The following is a 21352-nucleotide window of genomic DNA, read 5'->3' as shown; positions in this document are numbered from 1 at the left end:
GTACTAAACAAACCAAATATCTTAACAATGATTTAGATACCAATCGGTCTGCCAAATAAAGAATTTGATTATTATCACTCTAGCTTTATGATAGAATGTCTTTCAGATCACAATAGGTATGCACCCAATATACAATAATTGTTTTATTGCAAATATGTAGGGAACGCGTACGCCATCCATAATTATAATAGTTGGTATAATGAGCTAAAATTCTAAATTAAGGGTATTTTTGTCATTAGCTTATTGATTGGCTTTTTTTATTAGTTTAATAATTAAAATTTATGTGATGATGTCCGTCAGTGCTTTTGCGAAAAGATCGTAACTAAATTATGAATTAAATTAATATCAGTATATAAATGTTCATTACTCATCAATACCTATTAGATACTAATATAAATGTGTTGTTTGGAAGATTTCCATAACGCTTTACGAATAACAGGGTAATTGACGCGCATTGAGGATTCCATACTATTTACCCTTTAAGAAATTTATAGTCTAATTTATTCCTCAAAAACCCTTCTATATTTCGTTATCTCTGATGTAATTTTTGAATAAATGATTAGAAAAACGATCTATTTGTGTTTTTAATTTTATTATTTTTGTTTTTACAACAAAAGGTTATATTAGGATAAGGTTTACACTTGACAAAATAAAATTGCATTACCTGACTATTGCAATCCAAATGTAACATTCATAATCATAATCATCATAATCATAATCTTTATTGCATCATGCAGTTATCACATACATGTAAAGGTGTTACAAATTTTGATACAGTGGCATGAAACCCTGTAAGAGTGTAGCAATTTAAATTAATTATAAGTAAACATACTAAGCTAAAGTAACAATAATTTAAAATTTTCAATTAGGATCCGTTAATAATACAGTTACATTTTCGTATGGTGACCTAGCTATAGTTACAATTTTAAATGGAGAATATTATTAAACGGCATTACATTTCAATGGACTATATTATTAAACGGCATAATACAAGGGTTCCTTCCGCACGGAACGGCAAATCAAAAAGAAGTTTTATAATGATTCATATATATGTATTATACTTTTAAGCCGCCTTAAATGTTCAAATGCCATTTGAACATTTAAGAAAACTTTCCACCGATGAATCACTCAAACAAAAGGGACATGCGACATACCTTATTTAAGAACTCACTTATGTGTCATGCCATGTATTTTTCTATGTGGGAAGCTTTGTTCACTCTATACGGCGTATGTTGTTCGAAGTTATCCTTCTTTAAGCGTGTTATGACTGCATAAATTGGAGATAAGATAAAGATAAAGGGGACCATCGCTGTTCCTATTGCTATCGTGAAGGAGTTATTGTATTTCGGTGGAAAGATGTGTATGTCGGCTGACTTACATATGATGCGACTATCTTCGACTAGATTCCTAGTTCGAGGACGATTACAGTTGTGTTGCTACTCTAATTTACAGGACTACACTTGTAGAGTCAGATCGAACCACTTCTGCATGGAGTTTGTTACAAATGGCCATGGGCGGCAGTGACCACTTAGTGGTGGAGTGTATGCTCATTTGCTACTACAATCTTATTAAAAACATGTAACAAGGAGATCAAAGGTCGTCGTTGCCGGCCTAAACTAATGATTTGTAATAAATACTAGCATATAAAATACTAATAGACTTAAGTAGATTATTTTTCTCGTTGTTCACATAACCTTATTTGTGCTGGTACATATTTAAAGACTGTTTCAATTTACTTGAATAATAAAATCCATACATGACTAACATAATATGACCATTGTTAAACTATTGTTCTTACAATGGGAGTCATAACAAATTTTATTTTTGTTCACGGCAAAAAGTATAAATTGTAGCGTCCGAAATATGTAGAAACAATGGGAGAGACAATCATCTGAGACGCTGAAAAAAAATGGTCCTATTTCTGAAATTTTGCCGCCGTCTGAGAAGAGTTGAGTCTCTTAACCACCCTTTCCCCATCCGTGTATCAGCCAGTGAGTAGATACACATCTGACTATTTATCAAACGACCCGCAACCGTATACTCTGTCTTTACTAAGTGTAACTTGTAATTTAAGAGAACGAAATGTGTCACCAATATGCACTATTTGAAAACATCAAAAACTAAAGTCTTGTATTCGAACCCCACACCTTCGAAGGTCAAACATACCCCCACTCGCAAAAACATCGCTCTTATATTTACCATCGAATCTTGTCTATCTCTCGCATAAGCAAAAACATTGCAAAACCAATCATCTTCGTCAGATCAGAGCACCTCCCCACCCCCGCACTCGAAAGGCACTTTCACTCGTGGAATTTCGGTGGGTACTGACGTCACGTTTGCGCAACGTGATGCAACTTGCCTAAAACACTTATGCTCGCCATACTTAACACATACTTTTGCATAGCGAATGTATTGGAATATTGTGTTCTACTTTTATCATTTTTGTAACTAACAATCTATTTATTTATTCTCTTCACTAAAACGACTCCTCTGTGCAACGTATAACACTCAGTCACGCAGAGAGTTGGCTTCAAGATTGGAACCCCGGCCACGCAAACATAATATGATTACATAAGCTCGCCATACTTGAACCATATTTCGAAGATTTTTCGTCCTAAAGTTGCCATTGTGTAACAGTGCATTTATCCTTTGGCGAACGAACCGCGTCTCACAGCAGTCATCGTACCAGTCTAGTATGAAAAGGGTTAAATTCCAGGTTCGATTCCCAGCCAGGCATTCCAGCCAGACATGCATAAATGATAAATATTTATGCTTGCCATACTTAATACATACTTCATAGGGAATGTATTTTGCGTCCTACATTTGTCAACATTTGTAACAAAACTAACATTGAATTTATTCTTTGTACTAAAATTAATCATCATGAACGTCACATCATTCCGGCACGATAAGGGTTGGGTTCCAGGTTCGAACTCCGGTCAGGCAGACATAAAATGATGAATACATAAGCTTGTCATTCTGAAGACATACTGTTGCTTAGCGAATGTATTGGAAGATTTGTCAATTTGTAACTCATATAGGTCATTTTAGAATGACCCCCATTGTGCAGCGATCATCAAATCAATCTGACTCGCTGAGGGTTGGGTTCCAGGTTCAATCCCCGGCCAGAGAGACATAACTATGTATAATAATGAATTTATATTTTTGTTATGCATTTAAATATTTATGTAACGGTATTTCTATGTAGAGGACAGAAGGAATCCTAGTAAGGTCTGTGTGAACAACACATTATTAAAAACACGTGAATCAGAATTTTTATATATACATTTTTATTATAAAAAATCAACTTCCCTGTCCATGCGCATTTGCAGGGTTTTTTTAATTCAAACATAGGTATTTGCATGAAAGTTCCGTTAAAATCGGTCCTGCCTTTAATTTTATACTTTACTTATAGTCAGACAATTAAAATGGTGTTGCATATTAAGATATCGTGCAAATAAATTTATTACACTACCATTATACAGGGTGAATTTTTAAAACGGGCCTTCAGGACCAACTCGGAAACTTCCCAGAATTTGATCCTTATAAGCGACACTATCAAATAGTGGAATAATATAGAGGTGTCATTTTTTTCAAAATGAACTCGTTCGATTCCCGGCTAAAGAAAAAATATTTTAAAAAACTAATGATGCAGTTTTAGTTTTTATCAAAATCGGCCTCGTAACTCCTTTCAGCATTTTTCGGTAATCCTTATAGTTTCGGATTTGGCCCTGAAGGCCCGTTTTAAAAATTCACCCTGTATATTTATAGGTATTCCTACCACAAGGTCGTCTGGAAGAGAATGCTAATTTGGTATCAGGCCACCGTTTATATACAATCGCTTTACCTCTTTTGTATCATTTGTGTTAGTGTATCTTTCTAATATGTAATTTCTATTCTATTCATAATAGGTTAGAAATGGTGTCGTTAGAAATAGATACGTCATTGGGGTTAAATGACGTGTCTTATTTGGAGCAGTTATGAACCTGTGAAGTGGTTACCGCCACACAAAAACTGAGTGTTTATGTGGTTAGAGTAAACAATCGAAATAAGATAATTTTAACCCGCGCGGCGGAGCGGTCACCATACCGGTCTGGCGCGCAAAGGGACCCGGGTTCGATCCCCGGCCACACAGATATCTATACATTGATGAATTTAGATTTCTGTTTCTGGGTCTGGGTGTTTGTGTATTTGTCTATGTGTGTGTCCATGGCACCCACGATAGGGAATCCTAATGTGGTCTAAAGCGTTTACCCATATATTATTCAAAAAATTAGTTGTTACCTACATCTGATAAAATAAAAATAAAAATAAAAGGACCTTGTTCTATTAGTATTTGGCATTTTGGCTACCCGTGTCTTTAAACTGCAATGACCATTCAAAATCATGCCAACCTCTGCAACATGTCTACTTCAGTCGTATCATACATAAATGTTAAACGGGTCGCAAAGGTAAAAGTAAAGGTTAGGTTTCCACGAGTCGATTTTAGGTATCTCTATAATATATAAATTTTAATTATCAATAATTATGATCAGTATACCACAAGGTGACTAACTTCTATGTGGCTGATCGACAACTATCAACAGTATAATTTAGTTTCGCAGGCATATCTAATTATACTACTGTATACCATATGATCTAGATAAAAGATCTTAAGATTGATATTATTATGAATGATTGGCATCTTGTGGTTAGAGTAATATTAAATAATGGATTCGTATTTGCATATTCTAACGCCCTTTATTAATAAAATCGATATATCCAATGTTTTGCCTACCCAAGATCGAAAATTAATAACTTCTATTTGAAAGAAATTGTCCAATTTCGTTTAGTGGGCAAATCATACAATAGAAATTGATTTTATAAATAACGGCCGCGTCTAAGCTTTCTTTCACATAATTTTTGTAATAGTACTTATACCATTAAATAGAAATGTTAATAAATTAATAACCCAATTAATAAATGAAATCCATAAAGAACATTAAAATTCTTCATTTAGGTATCTTACGTACTGACCGGGATCGAACCCGGAAACCACTGACTTGTGGATGCGCTATGTAGGTAATGATTTACAAAACTTTTAGTTTATTTTATTTCATTAATTAGTGCTAATATTTAAACGTTCATTTGATAGTTGATATTAAAATAATACGCATCTTGAAAGATCTCTCGCCTTAATAGTCATTCGACTATGAAGTTAGCCATTTCATCATTAAAATTCTAGCCATCCAATCATATCGTTCTAGAAATGATTAACGCTTAATTAAAACTAGTAGACCGCAAATGAAACAACATAATAAATAAGATCTCCATTTATTTCTCACTACCATTCATAATTATAAACTACATTAGTTTGGTCCAATAATAACATTATTACGACAAACGCTAACTGCGTCGTTCTTAAGATAAGTCTTAACCTACGACCCATCCCAACACCGACTAAACTAAAGTTTAAATTACAGATTCACATCGGCGGGCACCGATTTCACGAGAAATAATTTTGTCCCCAATAAATTTAAAGGCCTACATCTATTTGGCACAAAATTTTACACATAACCCGATTTTGTTCATTTAATCTCAACGACGTGCGTCATTTCTTACATTTAAAATAACATCTAAATTGCATTCTTCCCTTTACGCGCAGTTTTACGAGAAACCGTTTCGTCACGTATTCGTACATGCGCCTTAAATATAAAACAGTTGAGTATATACATTCATACTTATTCAAGATGCCTTTCGTTTCGACTCGTTTCGTTTCTCCATCACGAAAGCGTCAAACAAAAGTCGAAACGATCGGACGACTTAAGCCGCACTAATCTCATTGCGCGTTACACTACGCTTCTTATTACACATTTAATTTAATTTCACATTTTCTTACATTAACTATTATTAAATTATTTTTTTTTACTTTTTATTTTTTATTCACATTAATTGATCGTTTCTTAATCAAGTACTTACAAACTTATTGTTACTCTCACGTAAAGTTATCAGATAAAATTCCAATATAAATTAATATTTACATTTTTCTTACCTAAAAGTTCATAGAACGTACTAGAAATATATCATAGATATATGGGATAAACATTACCAGCTTTCGACAAGCATTAGTTGACCTATCGACCGAATAATTGGTCGACAGACACACTGTCTAGTCGCTGGTAAAAAAGAACTTAATGTCTAACGCAATCAGCGAATTCCCCGTCCGATAAAATTCCAGAGAAAATTACCTTTCTCGAACTTTATGGAGGGGTGACAATCGACGCCTGTCCCGCGGCGTTAACTCGCCTATACAGAGACTTAGGCAGTCGACAAACTCTACGACTGCGTCGAGCTTTGCGTTTACCGCGCAAAACGCGACCAGCCCTCGTTGTGTCCGCATTACCGCGGCTCTCTCACTCCCTTATTTACAATAAATTATTTACAGTAACTAAACCTAAGTGTCAATGGAGTATTTACAAGCAGTACGGATGACAGAACTGATACACGAGCCTCTGACTCCTCTCTGTCTTCTTCATGATGCCTTTCTTGTAGTATTGCCTGATGCTTCTCGACAGCTTGTCGTAGTTCATAGCGGGCCTATTTTTTCGCTTGCCCCACAGCCTCGCGACACGCACTGAATCTTCAATTTTGAACACCCCGTTACCTGTGGAACACGATATGAATTAACCATTTGTTTGATAGTCCAAGTATGCTAATTAGGTCGTTCTTTACTTAATAGATATATCTACAGTGTGTTTTCTACAGCGTTGCTATGTACAAAATATATATTGAAGAACAGTTGTATTCCTAACGTAAATTCAGAATATTTTTTAAAACTTAATATTTGAGGCTTGGTAATGTTTTGACTATAATGATTGCAACAATGTAATACTGAACTATCCAAACACGTTTTGTACATCTATCACGTCAGCTGCTACATTATCCGTATGCAAATCAATAAAGCCCAAAACGGGTAGGTACTAAGTTTTAATTGGCCCATAAATCGTAACAATGTACAATAGTGTCCTGGGCTAGTCACGACTTGGAAAAGCAACCTTTGCTATGGTATTACCAGAGTACCACCAGATGGCAAGTAAGTGGCACGCTCACCTTGGCTTGTGAATGTTGCTATGGATTTCCACTTATTGTGCGGAGTTTAATATCGATTACTGATTTGCTTATACATCCTATTGTTTTATAATAACGGTATCAATAAGGAAGACATTGCTTTAATTTGAATAAGTAATTAAATGTTGTATCTACATTTAAAATAATTAAAAATAGAAATAAGTTATTATAGCTTATTATAATAGTATGAACAAAGAATGCCGCACATATCGTGTTTATGCAAAGAATGGACTTTATTGCTTTCATAGCGTACATAAGGTACATTGTACAAATGAAACTAAAAATCAATTTTGAATTTAAAAATAATACAACATTGATCGTATTTTCTCAATATGATATTATTTTTTTAGAAGGTAAAACCGCCCAGAAATATATAGTTTAGGAATATCGGACAGAAAAGCAAAACTCAAAAAAAAAAAAAAAAAATAGTTTTATTGCCTTGTTTGCACGCTTGTGGCCAATTAAAAAAGTTATTGCTGGTGCTTATGATAGTCGTGATTGCCATATAGTATTTAATCAATTTTCAGAAACACGCTCAGTTATGGATAGTAGTGTATGTTTTATGCCCTAAAATTGGATTATTTTACTATTCTAACCACAGATTACTTAGTGTAACTGTTATTTTATTGTCCGATATATTTTAATTATTTCAAATTATTTTGTTTAGCAGTATCAGTAAAATCATAAAAGCTTATTGTTATGATCTACTTATCTCTAGTTATCTGTTTTCATGATACAATTACCTACTCTGTCTGTCTTTTTGTCGCATAATCGCAACACAAAAACGCACTTGTATAACCGGCCTTACAAGCGGTTTACGCCAGAAACGCAAACTTTAATATATCATAGCTTGCAACACTGTTGCTCTGCAATGTAAACATTATAAAACACTTATCAATACATTATCACAGGGTTTTGTAAACAACAAGGGTCATGTTCGAAAATAAAAATGGACTACCTACTTTAAAATGATAAAACCGAATAAATTAAACAAGATTGCTCCGTTATTTAGACTGATTATAATAAAATGATTTAATCATAATATAAAAACATTTTCTATCACAGATAACGCAAGTATGCCACGCCACAACTTGTGACCTTCCATCGAAACATAACACTGCTGATACTACTACCTGGTAGTAGCCAGCTAGTACTAGTACTACTAGTACGATAGTAGAACTTATGTGGGTGTGGCATTGATGCAGTCAGACTACAAAAAAATAAACCGCTTTATATCCTCTACGCAGACTCTATCAGTTGGACAAAACCTTGATAGTCTTTGTCTTAGGTTATTTTTATAAAAACCAGCTGTGTATTATTTAGTATCTATTGTTTGTGATCATGTTAAACTCGTTTTGAAAACATCGAGCGATTTCCTTATAATAACGAGTGAACTTGTAACTATTGTTATTTTATCGTGTACACATATACAATACATATACAATACATATACATGTTTTATTATAATTTTGTATAATTTGATTTTAAAATAATTTTATAATTATTTTTAAAGTACTTGAACAAAACACACATTTGAATTAAAATACATTTTATTCCTATTTAAATAGTTCCGCGAAATATATTGATTTGATTTTACATAATTTGTACAAAAGTGTTTTGTTTTTTATATTTATAAAGAAACGAAATATTAATTGAAGATTTGAATAATATTACATTCAATTAAATCACGAATAGAAACAGATTTATATTAAAATAAACTTAGGAATCAATATTCTAATAAAGCAATAAAACCGACGTGAACAACAAATTCAGACTAATAGATTGAATAAATATCACATTAATATTATAATTAGATTGTATTATTGTAATGAGTTTTATTCTAGTTTCGTTTGTTTATTTCTGCTTATAAAGTAGGTTATCGTGTTTAATTGTTTAATTTTAACAATTGCATATTATATGGAAAACTTTAAGTAGTTTTTGAAATGCCGTTATATATCTTTTTGGTCAGTAAAGAAACAAATATTCTATTTCGTATTGCTTGAAAAATATATACATATGTACAGCTTGAATGAAGTTCTTTTAACTTTATATTTTTGTATTAAAATTATTGTGTTTTTTATTACTTATAATTGTCGTTAAAAATGTAAATTGAAGTAGCTGTTTCAAAAATTACTCCAAATTTTGAATATACTCATATTTCGATTTACTATAAGGTACAGTGGTTTGAAATTTCGTTAGTAAGTAGGTAGACTTCACTATTAATTTGTATAGGTGCCGTTATTTCTCAAGAATTCTATTAATAACATCAATCGTGACGTCGCCGTTTCTACCAACACGACTTCTGTGCGGCAGTATCTGTTTTGCAATCGGAATAACAAACATCGTCTATCATCGACACCATCTGAATTGTATATGTTCTGAGCCGCTTTAGTACCTTTGTTTAAATAATAGAAAATGTTCGCAATAATAGCTCAAAATAAATTAAATCCACCTCAGAGTAATAGAAAAAGTCTATCTTTTTCTATTCTCTAGTACTTAATTGATGGGTGTACAAAATTCTGCCAATTTTGCAATAAGTATATTATTATTTAGAAAATATGTGCGATTAGATCGTATGAATATTACATAAAAAATATAAGTTCAAAATTACGCGAAGACGTTACGTTACAACACCTATAACGAATTATAAGAATTACTTAAACGTCTATGTAACTATTCTATGTTCTAAATATCTATGGTTTTCTGTTAGATCGCAGATGAATTGCTGGTCGTAAAACATCAACTTTTTGGTAACAAGGATAATGAAAGGAAACTCACTTCGATCCAACCACCGAATAGCCGATCCATGTACATGGGGTGACGCTAGAAGCTCCTTCAGGAACTGCCACAGATGTATATGTGTGCTTCCAGACTTCGCCTTGCCTCCCGCCGTAGCTACGCTCGTACCGGCCGATTCTGAGTCATCATCTGCTAACAAAGACACCAAAAAATAAATACAAATAAAATATGAAACTCTAAAGACAAACTTAACAAAAAAAAAGGAAACCAATTAATTTAAGTGGTTGTATGAAAATAAGGTGAACCTAGTACAAATAAAATGATTTTTTGATTATTGATTTTAAGATTTGTAAGGTTTTATAAAAAAATACGAAACACGCTACAATTACAAACTAACATAAATTCCTTTTAGTAGTCGAACCCTTTTAAAGATACTATACTCATTACACAATATATATTTACAAATAATAATTTACATTTATTTAGACCGACATCGTTAACGCGAAACCGATTCACACTGCCGATTTTTATTATAAATCTTCAACTGCAATTCTACGAAAATTGATATTTTAATAAATAATATCAATAAATTACAAAAGAATATACCCATTAAAAATTATTAATAACTTTTTCGTTAACGTGTTTCGCAACATAAAATTACATATGATAACGTAGCTTTCGTTTTAACGACCAATAAAATGATTATAAAAACGATTGCACAAAAATATTGAGAACGGGTAAAAGCCAATATAATTTAAGTATGGAGTTTAGGTTTTCTCTTCAATTCTCCAACGTTAAGGACAACGATTTCTTTGAAAACTATTGAATAGTTCACTACAAACTTGCTCCTTTCTTCTCAACTTTCGCAAACGTTAAACAAAACTAATAACCTTCAAAGAATAAACAGAGTATGTTTACAAGTGAAGTGTTATGGCGTCTATTTAAAGACGTACTGGAGTCTTGCTACTGAATGGAATGGTTTGGGAAAATCAGTCATGTTAATATTCAAGGATAGATTTGAAAACGGATATTTTGTTTTAGAGGCAAGTGCGAATTGAAGGATTAATGGACCAGTATCAAAATACTCTTAGATAAAACGATATGTGCATTGAACAAATTCATGAAAGTTTTTTATTGACAATTCTATGCTGACTTTGTAACACGCCGCTAGGTGGCACTGCAATACGACCTTTTACTAATATTAATCAATAATATTTTATACATTTAAAAAAACAATAAATGAATAAGTATAGTAGGTATAATAAATAACATTAGAATGTTTCCATTTTTGTAAGTATTTCAGAAGAAGTAGCAGTAAAATAATACACTAAATTATGTTTACTTTCATGTAGCTACTACATTTACTTCAAAACATTCGATAAATCATTCATTATTTCCATTATCTACTTCAATATCGGCAGTATGCGACGAAGTATGATCTAGAATACGAACATAAAACATGGCTTCCTGTAGATTCTAGTTCAGAAACATTGATAAGTATCGATTGGAATTCATATGAATTTTTATAATGCCAAACGAGCGATCTATCTTGGTCGGCATTGACGACCTTGCGAGTCTGAGGCGAGACGCTGGTAAGATCTGGGACGTCGGGAAATGAAGGAAAAAGCTGCTTCGACGTATATGGCTTCTTAGACTCGCTTGTAGGGACTGAACGCCAGTGGGACGGTCTGATTGATAGAATAACTGTATCTTGACTGAGTTTTAACCAATGCTGTATTGAAGGTTCATTGCGTTCGGTTTCAGTAGGTCAAATTCCGTACTTTTTACAAATTTTAAGGTTAGACCTTAATATTTAACTGCAGTAGTAGTAGTGCCTCGATGCCTTTGCTTGATAACGATAAGGTTAACTTGATTCTGGTATAAATTGTGTGGCAAAAGAAATTTTCAAATGACTTACCTACACTCTTATTTAAGAATCACTTTTACTTTAGAATCGGTTACAGATTGATGTCCTTTGTGTTTGTTTCATTCATTTAGTATGTTAAAAAACTCACACTTCCAGAAATATATTTACATATTCCATGGTTTTTTATATTTGAAATATTTACCGTTTATCTGAAACCATTATTTAATATTCTTATATCTGCAAATTGAACAGGTGTTTCGACCTTTGTATAAATGCATAATATTATAAAACTGATTAATGTGACAGACAACCATTCATTATTTTGAACATCTTATCTAAAGTCTATATTACCTGTAAAACCGGCGCCATTTATACTAAACCAGACGTTAAGAGATCATTAAGCGCATCTGCTGCTATTCATTCAAATGTTATTTTAAGCCAAAATTTAGTAAATAAACTTGCTTTCTTGATGTTTTCATCCACTAAATCGGATTCGTCATAGACACAGAATTGATCATTAAAGTCAGTGTGTTTATCCCCAATCGTTATAAATCTCTCTGGCATACGCAATGCGAGGAATGCTGCCTGCACCGCGGCTGATAATTGCCGATAGCTGTTTCCTGTGCCACTATCTAACACTTTTTTAACCTACTCGAAGCTCATAAGGCAAGGATTCCACTTTTTGTAACAACTGCAATTCTATTTCAAAAATTATACCACGATTGTCAATGACATTACTTTTACTGCTACCATGTTATATCTATTTTATCCCTCCTATTAACTTTGATTTGAATAATTGTCCCATAAAATAGAACAGTAATTTACAATTAAATCTTGTTTTTAAGATCATAATATCACGTTTTGTTGTTCATAGATATACAAGAATTAAGTACATAATCAGTCTGATATTGAATTTATCACACAATCAATTACTTTGTGTTATTTGTGATAGGTATTGTGTATCTAATCTTGTCGATAAGGCTACGTAGAAACACAATTGAAGTTTCTAAGTGTTATACGAGTTATCCCATAAACTATCCAATTTCTAACGCGAATTGGCTGTAGAGTAAAACCGCCGCAAATCTCGGAACATCCATCATTTTCAATAAAGCTAGCGTCCCCGTTCTGTCTGTATACAATTCCCTCGTAAAGCAAGCTAACAGCTCCAACATATACTACACTTGGTCATATATCATCGACTCGTTTGTCTCTAACGTCTTCTGTATGTGGGTCCAGTATCGCCTAACGGTTGATCACAATGCAAGCAGATGCATTACCGTGCTACATTGCTCGGACACCGTTGCGTTTCTTATTTCCATTATATTAACAAACCATAGTTTAACTAATTAAAAACTTTCATATAAATCAATCGGTAAATATTCCCTAAGTACGATTTATGTTTTTTTAACATAGAAGGTTATTATTGCTTACGTACCTACCAATGTCACGTGAAATAACAGGAATATGTTAAGCTTAATTAATAAATTAGGTGAAAAACGATAATAGTCTAAGGGCTTAGACTTGATCGATAAGAATTGATTTCATAGTAAAGACAGTTACGCAACAAATATTATGATAAATGGATCGCAGACTTTATCACCAAACGATAATTACCATAGATCAAATTAAAATGATAATTACCCAGTAACAACTATAGTGTTATGGACTTTGTTTACTACGCCATTAAATTTATCGCAATCATAAATTTTACTATAAGTAATATTATCTTAATCTTCAAAAGCTTTATAATTTATGTAAAGTGTAGATTTGCGAATTATAGATCAAAGTCCAAAATTTGACGTCAATACTACCTTATAGTTCATATCTTTAATCTCAAATTACTTGCAAAGCTTTACTTCTGCACCTTTTTTATTTTTTTTATTCATTATTGTATTATTTTTCCACTGAATTTAATTACAATTAAATGTCATCTATTTAGTTTTAGGACTAGGTTATAAGGTTACTAGGTTAAGCTCTAAGTTTATCGTTTCACGTATTATACTCGTCTGTATTACGTAAATTTAAAGTAACATTAAGATAAAACAACTTACCATCACTCATATCATCAGCTGATGGTAAACCGGTAGGTGCAGGCGTTGGAGACGGCTGCTCGTGTTCTGACCATGGCGTAGATCTCCATCCTTCGTGTCTTGCAGCTTTCCAGATTTCTAACTGGGCATATAATGTGCTACCCGCCTGTAACAACAGAAGAAAATATGGTTTAGCATCATAAATCAATATAGAATATTTTGAAAGTTGTAAATGTTGCCTTTGACATATTTTTTGATTTGCCATTAACAGTCTTGCATATCAATGACAGAATTGTATTTACACAAACTGCCTTTTTTAGACTACGTTTATAAATAAGTTTACCTGATTACCTAACTAAAGAATAGATTATAGTAACGAAATATGTAAAGTACTATCAAATAATCCTAGAGTACATAACGTATTTGAATGATTTATTTGTCTCAGTCAACTTAGAATCAAAATTGATACCACGAGAGCAGAATCATCATAAACAATCAACCACGCATAACGTAACGGTTGAAGTTTGAGTTGTTACTCTTAAGCCGCCGCATTCATCATTTATCGAGATTTATGGTTTGAAAACAAACCAGATTGAACGTTTTGTATGCAAACGCCGATAGCAAGCAAGTTGCGACTTTCATCGGCCTTGGAGAAAGTTCGAGCACAGTCGATGACGGCGATTACCTACCCACTTGAACGATTAGAGCAAGCTTACATGACGCCGACGTAAGTTTATATTACGTTCATAATTTAAGAGTTACACTTAAATTATTTGAGTCTTTTAAGAATTATCTGATAGTTACGTATAGGGTTGTAGCCAAGTAACACAAAAATCGGACTAACATAACACAATTATGGGCCGATACCTAAATGGGACGTAGATTTGTGATTACCATCGTTGTAAGGTACAAAAGGTTAAGATTAAATTTGGGATGAAGTTCATAAATGAATCATCGTCTCTTTTGATGATTCAGTGATGTTACATCCTTTGGTAATGAATATTCATATATTATGACCAGCATCAAACACATTGGACATTTATTACAAAGTTTTATATTAAAATAAATATTTATATTGTGATTTGGACTCATTGTTTTATATTTAATTTTTTATATTTCCTAAAGTTTTAATGTTCCTTTTTTGTTTAAATTACATTTTTTTGTATATATTGTATATAGATTTATAGTTTGTAAATAGAAAGATAGATTATATTGTGTAAAAATAAATTGATTGTAACAATAAGTTTCGTATTAGTATTTGATATCAAATCAACATTATTTTTTTAGCTTGACTCGTTTAATACATATGCCGTAACAAAATGTAAATTTACTTATTGTTTCCCCAAAATACCAATATTTGAATGTCTTGAACTGAATTGGATCTAAACCTTTGAAATATGACATATTTATCATACAACAGATGCTCAATAAACGACATGTAATAAAATTTTAAATAAAATGATTAAAATAGATAATTCATGATTTTTAGTACGTGTTAATGCTCTTACGCAAATTCCCGTCGTTGCCACGTCACATTTATTTGAAAATTATATGTGATGTGACTCATCTTTCCAACTACATAATATATATTAGTATTTTTATTTCTATAATAATATGATACACTCGATTATCTTGTCGTTAGGAGAACTTACTATACCTTAAATATTAGTGGCAGTTACAAGAATTTTACCATGTCACTAATATATATTTTTTATTGTAATTGTTTTTATAACGAAGAAATAATGTGAAAGACAATGAGACTTGTGTTCGATTAAACTTTAAATTCTAATAATATTGTTTTATTCTGAGAATGATTGTAAGCTAAAAAGAGTGACCGTGCTCTATTGGCAGACAACGCCCACTAGTGACAACTTTATAATCAATGTGTTCAAAAATTTCAACAAATGGTTCAATATAATTCGTTTCGATAAAAAAATGTACTTTTTACATTTTTAACATGTAACCCTGCCCTTATATACCTGTTTAGCCTTCTCAAATTAGTCGCCTTACATAATTATTTCATGTGCGGAACAATGCGTGTTGGTGTATAATTGAGTATTGTTTTATAAAATCGTAATAGATAGTAATTGATCGTGTCTGATCGTGTAATTAAAACAATAGCTGTTACTTTGTTCGTCTTTCTTAGGAGCGATTGTAATGTACAGAGACTGCCTTCTTGTATAACTGAAAAATACTACGTGTTTGTTTTTGTAAATGACTGTTATTAAATAGTTACAGTCTTATCGATATTGATTATATTTATTAGTTTTTAATAGGTGTCAAAATGGCTTGGACTACAATTTAATTTAATAACAAATATTATCTTGACCTAACGATCTCAGAAAGCTAGTAGAAACTTGATGAGAGCAATAGAAATACTTTGCGACACACCTAAAAAATCTAAAATGATTATCTAAATGGATAATCGTGTTAGATCCATTTTATTTTCCCAACGGGTTCATTTTAATCGTAACAATCATAATATATGTAACTTAACTAATTCAAAAGCCTCATTTCAAAAATCAAAACCACAAATTGAGAAATTTCGCTAGTGACCATAATGGGGCCGAAATATCAAGTCCATTGCAAAATTTTATTGACTGTTGCGTGTCAATTAGTTGTATAACTGTAACCCGGTTATCCTAAACGGATTTCCTCGGCCACTGAGCCGTAACGTCATAATGCGTAGAAGTCAATAGTTGCGTCAACAATGAAATGGAGGAAGTAACCCGCCTTGCTTAATTAGTGTCCATTGATGAGGATTTAATCCAGTCAATGACATAGACCAACGTAAGACAAATATTTTTTTAAGTAATAGTATTACGCATATAGACTTGAGAATACGCAAAAAAATGACAGCTACATAGCTTGCGAATAACGACAAATGTATACCAACACACCTTACTAAACGTGAATACCCAAAATACCAAAGTGTTATAAATGAATATTTTTACATGCGCACAAGTAACTCAAATTAGTCTTATTCACTCTTACCATTACTTCTTAAGCTTTTAGCAACAGCAAGTTCTAAAATATAATACAAATTTAGTTTGTCATAAAGACATAACAACTTATGTATGGATCTAGCACTCACAAAAATAAATCAATTTAAAACAATAAAGGAAGGGACACATTCATAAAATAACATACATTAAAAATGATAGAAAGTAATATTAAAATGAATGTTGATAATAAACTTTGTACTTTATACATGAGATTGTAGAACAACAGATAGCGCCCGATACAATAATACCTAGTGAAAGGTCATGGAAATGTTGCTGTCGTCGCTATGCTGTTTATCATACTTCCAACTATATCAAGCGACCCAAAAATATAATTTTCTCTACTGAAGCTTGTAACTTAAAATACCAAGCTTTATAGGTATCGACGATATTTGATACTATTAGCGATAAGTTTCCTTTTGACAACAAGCTTGTAAATTATACTGAATTAATAAATCTGTAAAATAATAAAATAAGTACGATGATTTGTAGAATATTGTGATAAAGCTAGTTGTTATTAGTAAAGATAGCCTAAAAATATCCAAATTCGATTAAAAATTAATAAGGTATCTCGTGTTATTGTTGTTGTTGTGAAAAGTCATCGTGCTCGATTGATCAATCGCTTGAGCATTCTCCAAAGTGTAGGGATGTGTGACGATAATAATGCTTTTAATGTTAGAAATACACCTGCGACCACTGGCATGATAACACATAGACACTTCGTATCGCCATACGAAGTGTCTATGGAATCGTCTATATTCCTTGGCATGATCTGGCGCCCCAAATCATGCCAAGGAATGAGACAGAAATACTACCGAACAGTCTCCGCAGTCTACTAGTAAAAAATTAAAACATTATTCATTCCATATGATACCTATGGCAAGTCAGGAGACAATATTCTGTAGCCACAAGTATTTCAAACCGAGGCGCCTATCGGTTGCCCTCAATCGCCCCCAGGGTCGTGAGATTAGGACAATAAATTCCACAATCGGAATGTTTCTAAAGTTCAACAAAACTTGTATTTAAACCAGACAAATTGTAAATTCTATCAATGTGATATTATTGTGCCTGGTTTTGTCTTAGATTTGAATTGATTGTATTACACTAATTAATTTCTATAAATAAGATTACTTGATTTAATAATTTAATAGTTTCATATTATTAAACATTTTATTTCGTTTAGATGTATTTGACATTTATTTACTCTCTAGCTTAAAGCTGCAGTACACCCTTTCTATATTCCGATCGCTTTTTATGCCTTTTCATACATATATAATCGTATAACCATGCAGGACATATTGCTAATAATTTATGTGCTTCATTCGCAGCATGAGAAATAATTTCAGATTATAACATACCTGTGGCGCCCTCTGGTTGAACTCCTCTTCAGTGAGAGCGACGAGAGCAGCTCCGTCCATGGCAAAATAATCAGCGGGCACCATCGGCAAGTTGAAGTGCTGCAGTGTGAACATCACCCATGCTTTCACGTCCGCCGTGCTCCACAACATTGGATCTGAAATTTAAAAAATTGTGAGATTTCTGCTTTATAAGATTCCAGAGAAAGGCGTGATGAATTCATTAATAGATATACTAAAGTATATCTAAATTAATCAAGTGTACTATGCATATAAAATTTCTATTCTGATTCTGATTTATCGAAAACTGAGATTTATTAATATTTATTGCAATTTATATTTTTCCTACTGGAAGATAAACTTGATGAAACCACACAGTTTTTGCCCAATCAATTTTATGAAACTTAATTACAACAAATTTGTATTCACAGACTTTATATGATCAAAACACCTTATGTGTATAACATACACCAACATATAAGATTTTTTGTATGAATATCCAGATGCAAAAAACAATAAAATTAGTGATTAACGCCACCGATCGTCAATAGCAGTATAAATAAATGCCTCGAACGTTGCGTAAGCACCCATTCTGGCGAAGTTCTAGGAAGCCATTTATATTTTTAATAGCTGTGTGCTTAAGCAGTAGCTAACGCGAAGTCTACGTGGAAAACGTTTTTTCTATCATCTTACGATCGAAGTGACGTCATTGATAATTATTCTTACAACAGATAGCTATGTCGACACGACAGTACAATGTTCAGGCTTAGGCATCGAGTAAGAATGTCTCGTATATGCATCGGTTTACCTCAATGATTAATAGTGAATACATTTCTATATGACTCACCTGGCGATATTCCCAATACCGTGCAGGTATTGTCTACATCTCTTTTCGATTGTTCGATTGCCATAGACAGAACACGGTCTATATCTGGTGCGACTAAGGCCTCGTCTCCAGTACCGCTTGCACCTCCACTGCTCTCCTCCATTTTGACACTTCCCAACTCCAAGGGTATAGGTCTGAGATTTAAACGTTTTTGAAATGATGTATCCTCTAGCGCAGATCTGAGAAGAATGTGATCTCTCGGTTCTTCGATTTCAATTTTGGGTGTGATGTAACTATGTTGAACACTCTCTTGTAGGATCTGATTCTCTTTCAGGAGCTCCTCGATGTCGATATACTCTTCGTGTTGTGGTACCGGTGAGGAGTACTGGTGCTGGCTCCCATAGGAAACGCAGGAGCCTGACGGCGAGAGTGGGTATGGAGAGGAAAAGCCAGCCACTGAGAGTCTGTTTGGCTCCTCCTTGATGAAGACTGGGGAATGGTATGGAAGGCTGTAGGGGGAGGATGGTTGCAGCGCCACTGTGGGAATTGTACCTTCGTCTGATGAAGGAGATGGTGTGGGATATCTCTCTAAGTCGTAGAGGCGCTCTAGGAAATTATTATCTTCTGGATAAGGAGGTGGTGGCTTGATGTGTGTGGGTGGGGAGTGCAGCATCTGTTCTGGAGGGGATGCAGCGCCTAGGAGGCGCAAGAGATGGTGGATATCTGAGGGAGACGCTGGTACTGCTCTCTCTCCCTGTGAAGCCGATGGTGGGCTGCACCCGGACCTGGGCACCGTTTGTGGCATCTGTTAACAAAGAAAACTAATATAAAAATTGGGCTAAAGACTAAACAAGATTATTACATTACAGATCGTTCGATTTAAAGTACGCAAAGCTTTGCAAATATTTGTTTGTATATCAGCAGAGTTATGGGCAGTTCACGATTTGTTTTTACCGATCGGTATCAAAAGATTCGTTTAAATATTTAAATTTTCAATTAACACGTCGGCATATGGTCTAGAAAAAAGATGATTAGAATGTTAAATATTGACTGTGACTTCATGTGTAAGATCTTATGTGGTAAGGTAGTACTTAATTAACTATATATATATATAAATTCACAATTAATCATCGGAAAAACAACTCATAAGTAATAACCAGAAATATAATAAATCATTTGAATTCCGCTCAGCTTTCGAGGAACCCATAGCCCATGGCTTGGATTTCCCATTGTCTGTCAATATGTAAATTATGTGAACTAATTACATTTATCTCATAGAATATTCCATTCCTACATTAGGACCAAGCTCACGATTACATTATTGTAAGGGTCCTTTTATAGAACAAGGCCAACAGGTCCTAATGTCCATTAAATACAGTTATAATTAAGCACCTTGAGCGCATATATTAATAATTCAATAAAATTCCTTCTCAAGTTGTTTAATTTATAAAATCGTTAAATTAAGAATCTTTGTTACAATAATGTCTATAGAGAAAATTATTGCTACAGGCCATAAAGCTGAGGGTTTTACCAATAATTAAGGTTTAATTCTCTGTAATCCAATAATGAAGTTTAAAAGATTTATTACTATTGAGTCAAATATAATTATATCAAGACAATATAGGCAGCCAATGGTGTCAACGTAGTCACAACAATTTTATAGGCACTTAAAGGAAATGCTCGTTTGATGACATACTCTCTGAAAACGGTCGTGTCGTAAAACAAATTTTACTTAGCACATCAAACAAGCTAGACAGTAAAATCTTATATATATATATATATTTCTTATGTGCGTGTGTATGTCACTGAACTCCTCCTAAACGACTGGATTTTGATGAAATTTGTTGTGTGTGTTCAAGGGGACTTGAGAATGGTTTAGATTCACAATTTAGTCCTTGGGAAAAGGTTTTTTTAATTATTTTTTAATTCGTAAGTAGTTATAGAATCGGAAACTATGCATTTGATCAAGTGACGATCTTTAGCAAAGTTATTGTCCAAGAGCCTACGAGGGTTTGGGATTTGTTAAGACCAATTTTCTACAGATGGCACCACTGTCATTCCAATGCAGGTACAAATTTTCCGTTTTATGTATGCCATATTATTTCTTTACAATGCGGGCGAAGCCGCGAGTACCAATAGTAATATAATATGTATATTTATAACATTCCACTGATTTTCACTTAAGGGAAAAAGCAATGCTTTCGTATACGTATTTTAATGACATTTGATGCTGGGTTAAAAATATTTTTGGAACTAACTGTTTTAAGGTTTTGTGTAGCTAAAAAGATAGATGTATCCACACAACAAAGTTAAAATCAGCTGAAACCCCGTTACATATGAATATAATTTTTCCCCTTCACTATTTGTAAAAAATCTTCAAGAGATAGAGAATGTGACAGACAAACAAATATCGGAAGATTAGTAAG

General features: G+C 33.0%; 1 protein-coding gene across 3 annotated transcripts in view; it reads right to left on the bottom strand.

The window, feature by feature from the left end:
- Window positions 1–5297: 5297 nt before the first annotated feature.
- Window positions 5298–21352, bottom strand: part of LOC140751487 (DNA-binding protein D-ETS-4) — a 40218-nt gene continuing 24163 nt past the window's right edge. For 2 of the 3 annotated variants that reach the window (XM_073085362.1, XM_073085365.1), the window contains exons 2-6: window positions 18948–19731; window positions 18104–18258; window positions 13765–13909; window positions 9886–10038; window positions 5298–6643 (exon numbers count right to left, since the gene is read on the bottom strand). In XM_073085362.1, the coding sequence (XP_072941463.1) occupies window positions 6453–6643; window positions 9886–10038; window positions 13765–13909; window positions 18104–18258; window positions 18948–19731 (1428 nt within the window). In that variant the 3' untranslated portion in view covers window positions 5298–6452. The remainder of the gene's footprint in view (window positions 6644–9885; window positions 10039–13764; window positions 13910–18103; window positions 18259–18947; window positions 19732–21352) is intronic. The other variant, XM_073085363.1, reaches the window with a different exon arrangement.

The sequence above is a fragment of the Epargyreus clarus genome, unplaced genomic scaffold, assembly GCF_041222505.1.
Source record: "Epargyreus clarus isolate Ecla_fem2 unplaced genomic scaffold, WU_Ecla_fem_2.2 ptg000023l, whole genome shotgun sequence".
NCBI lineage: Eukaryota > Metazoa > Arthropoda > Insecta > Lepidoptera > Hesperiidae > Epargyreus > Epargyreus clarus.
This window is presented reverse-complemented; position numbering and strand designations above follow the sequence as displayed.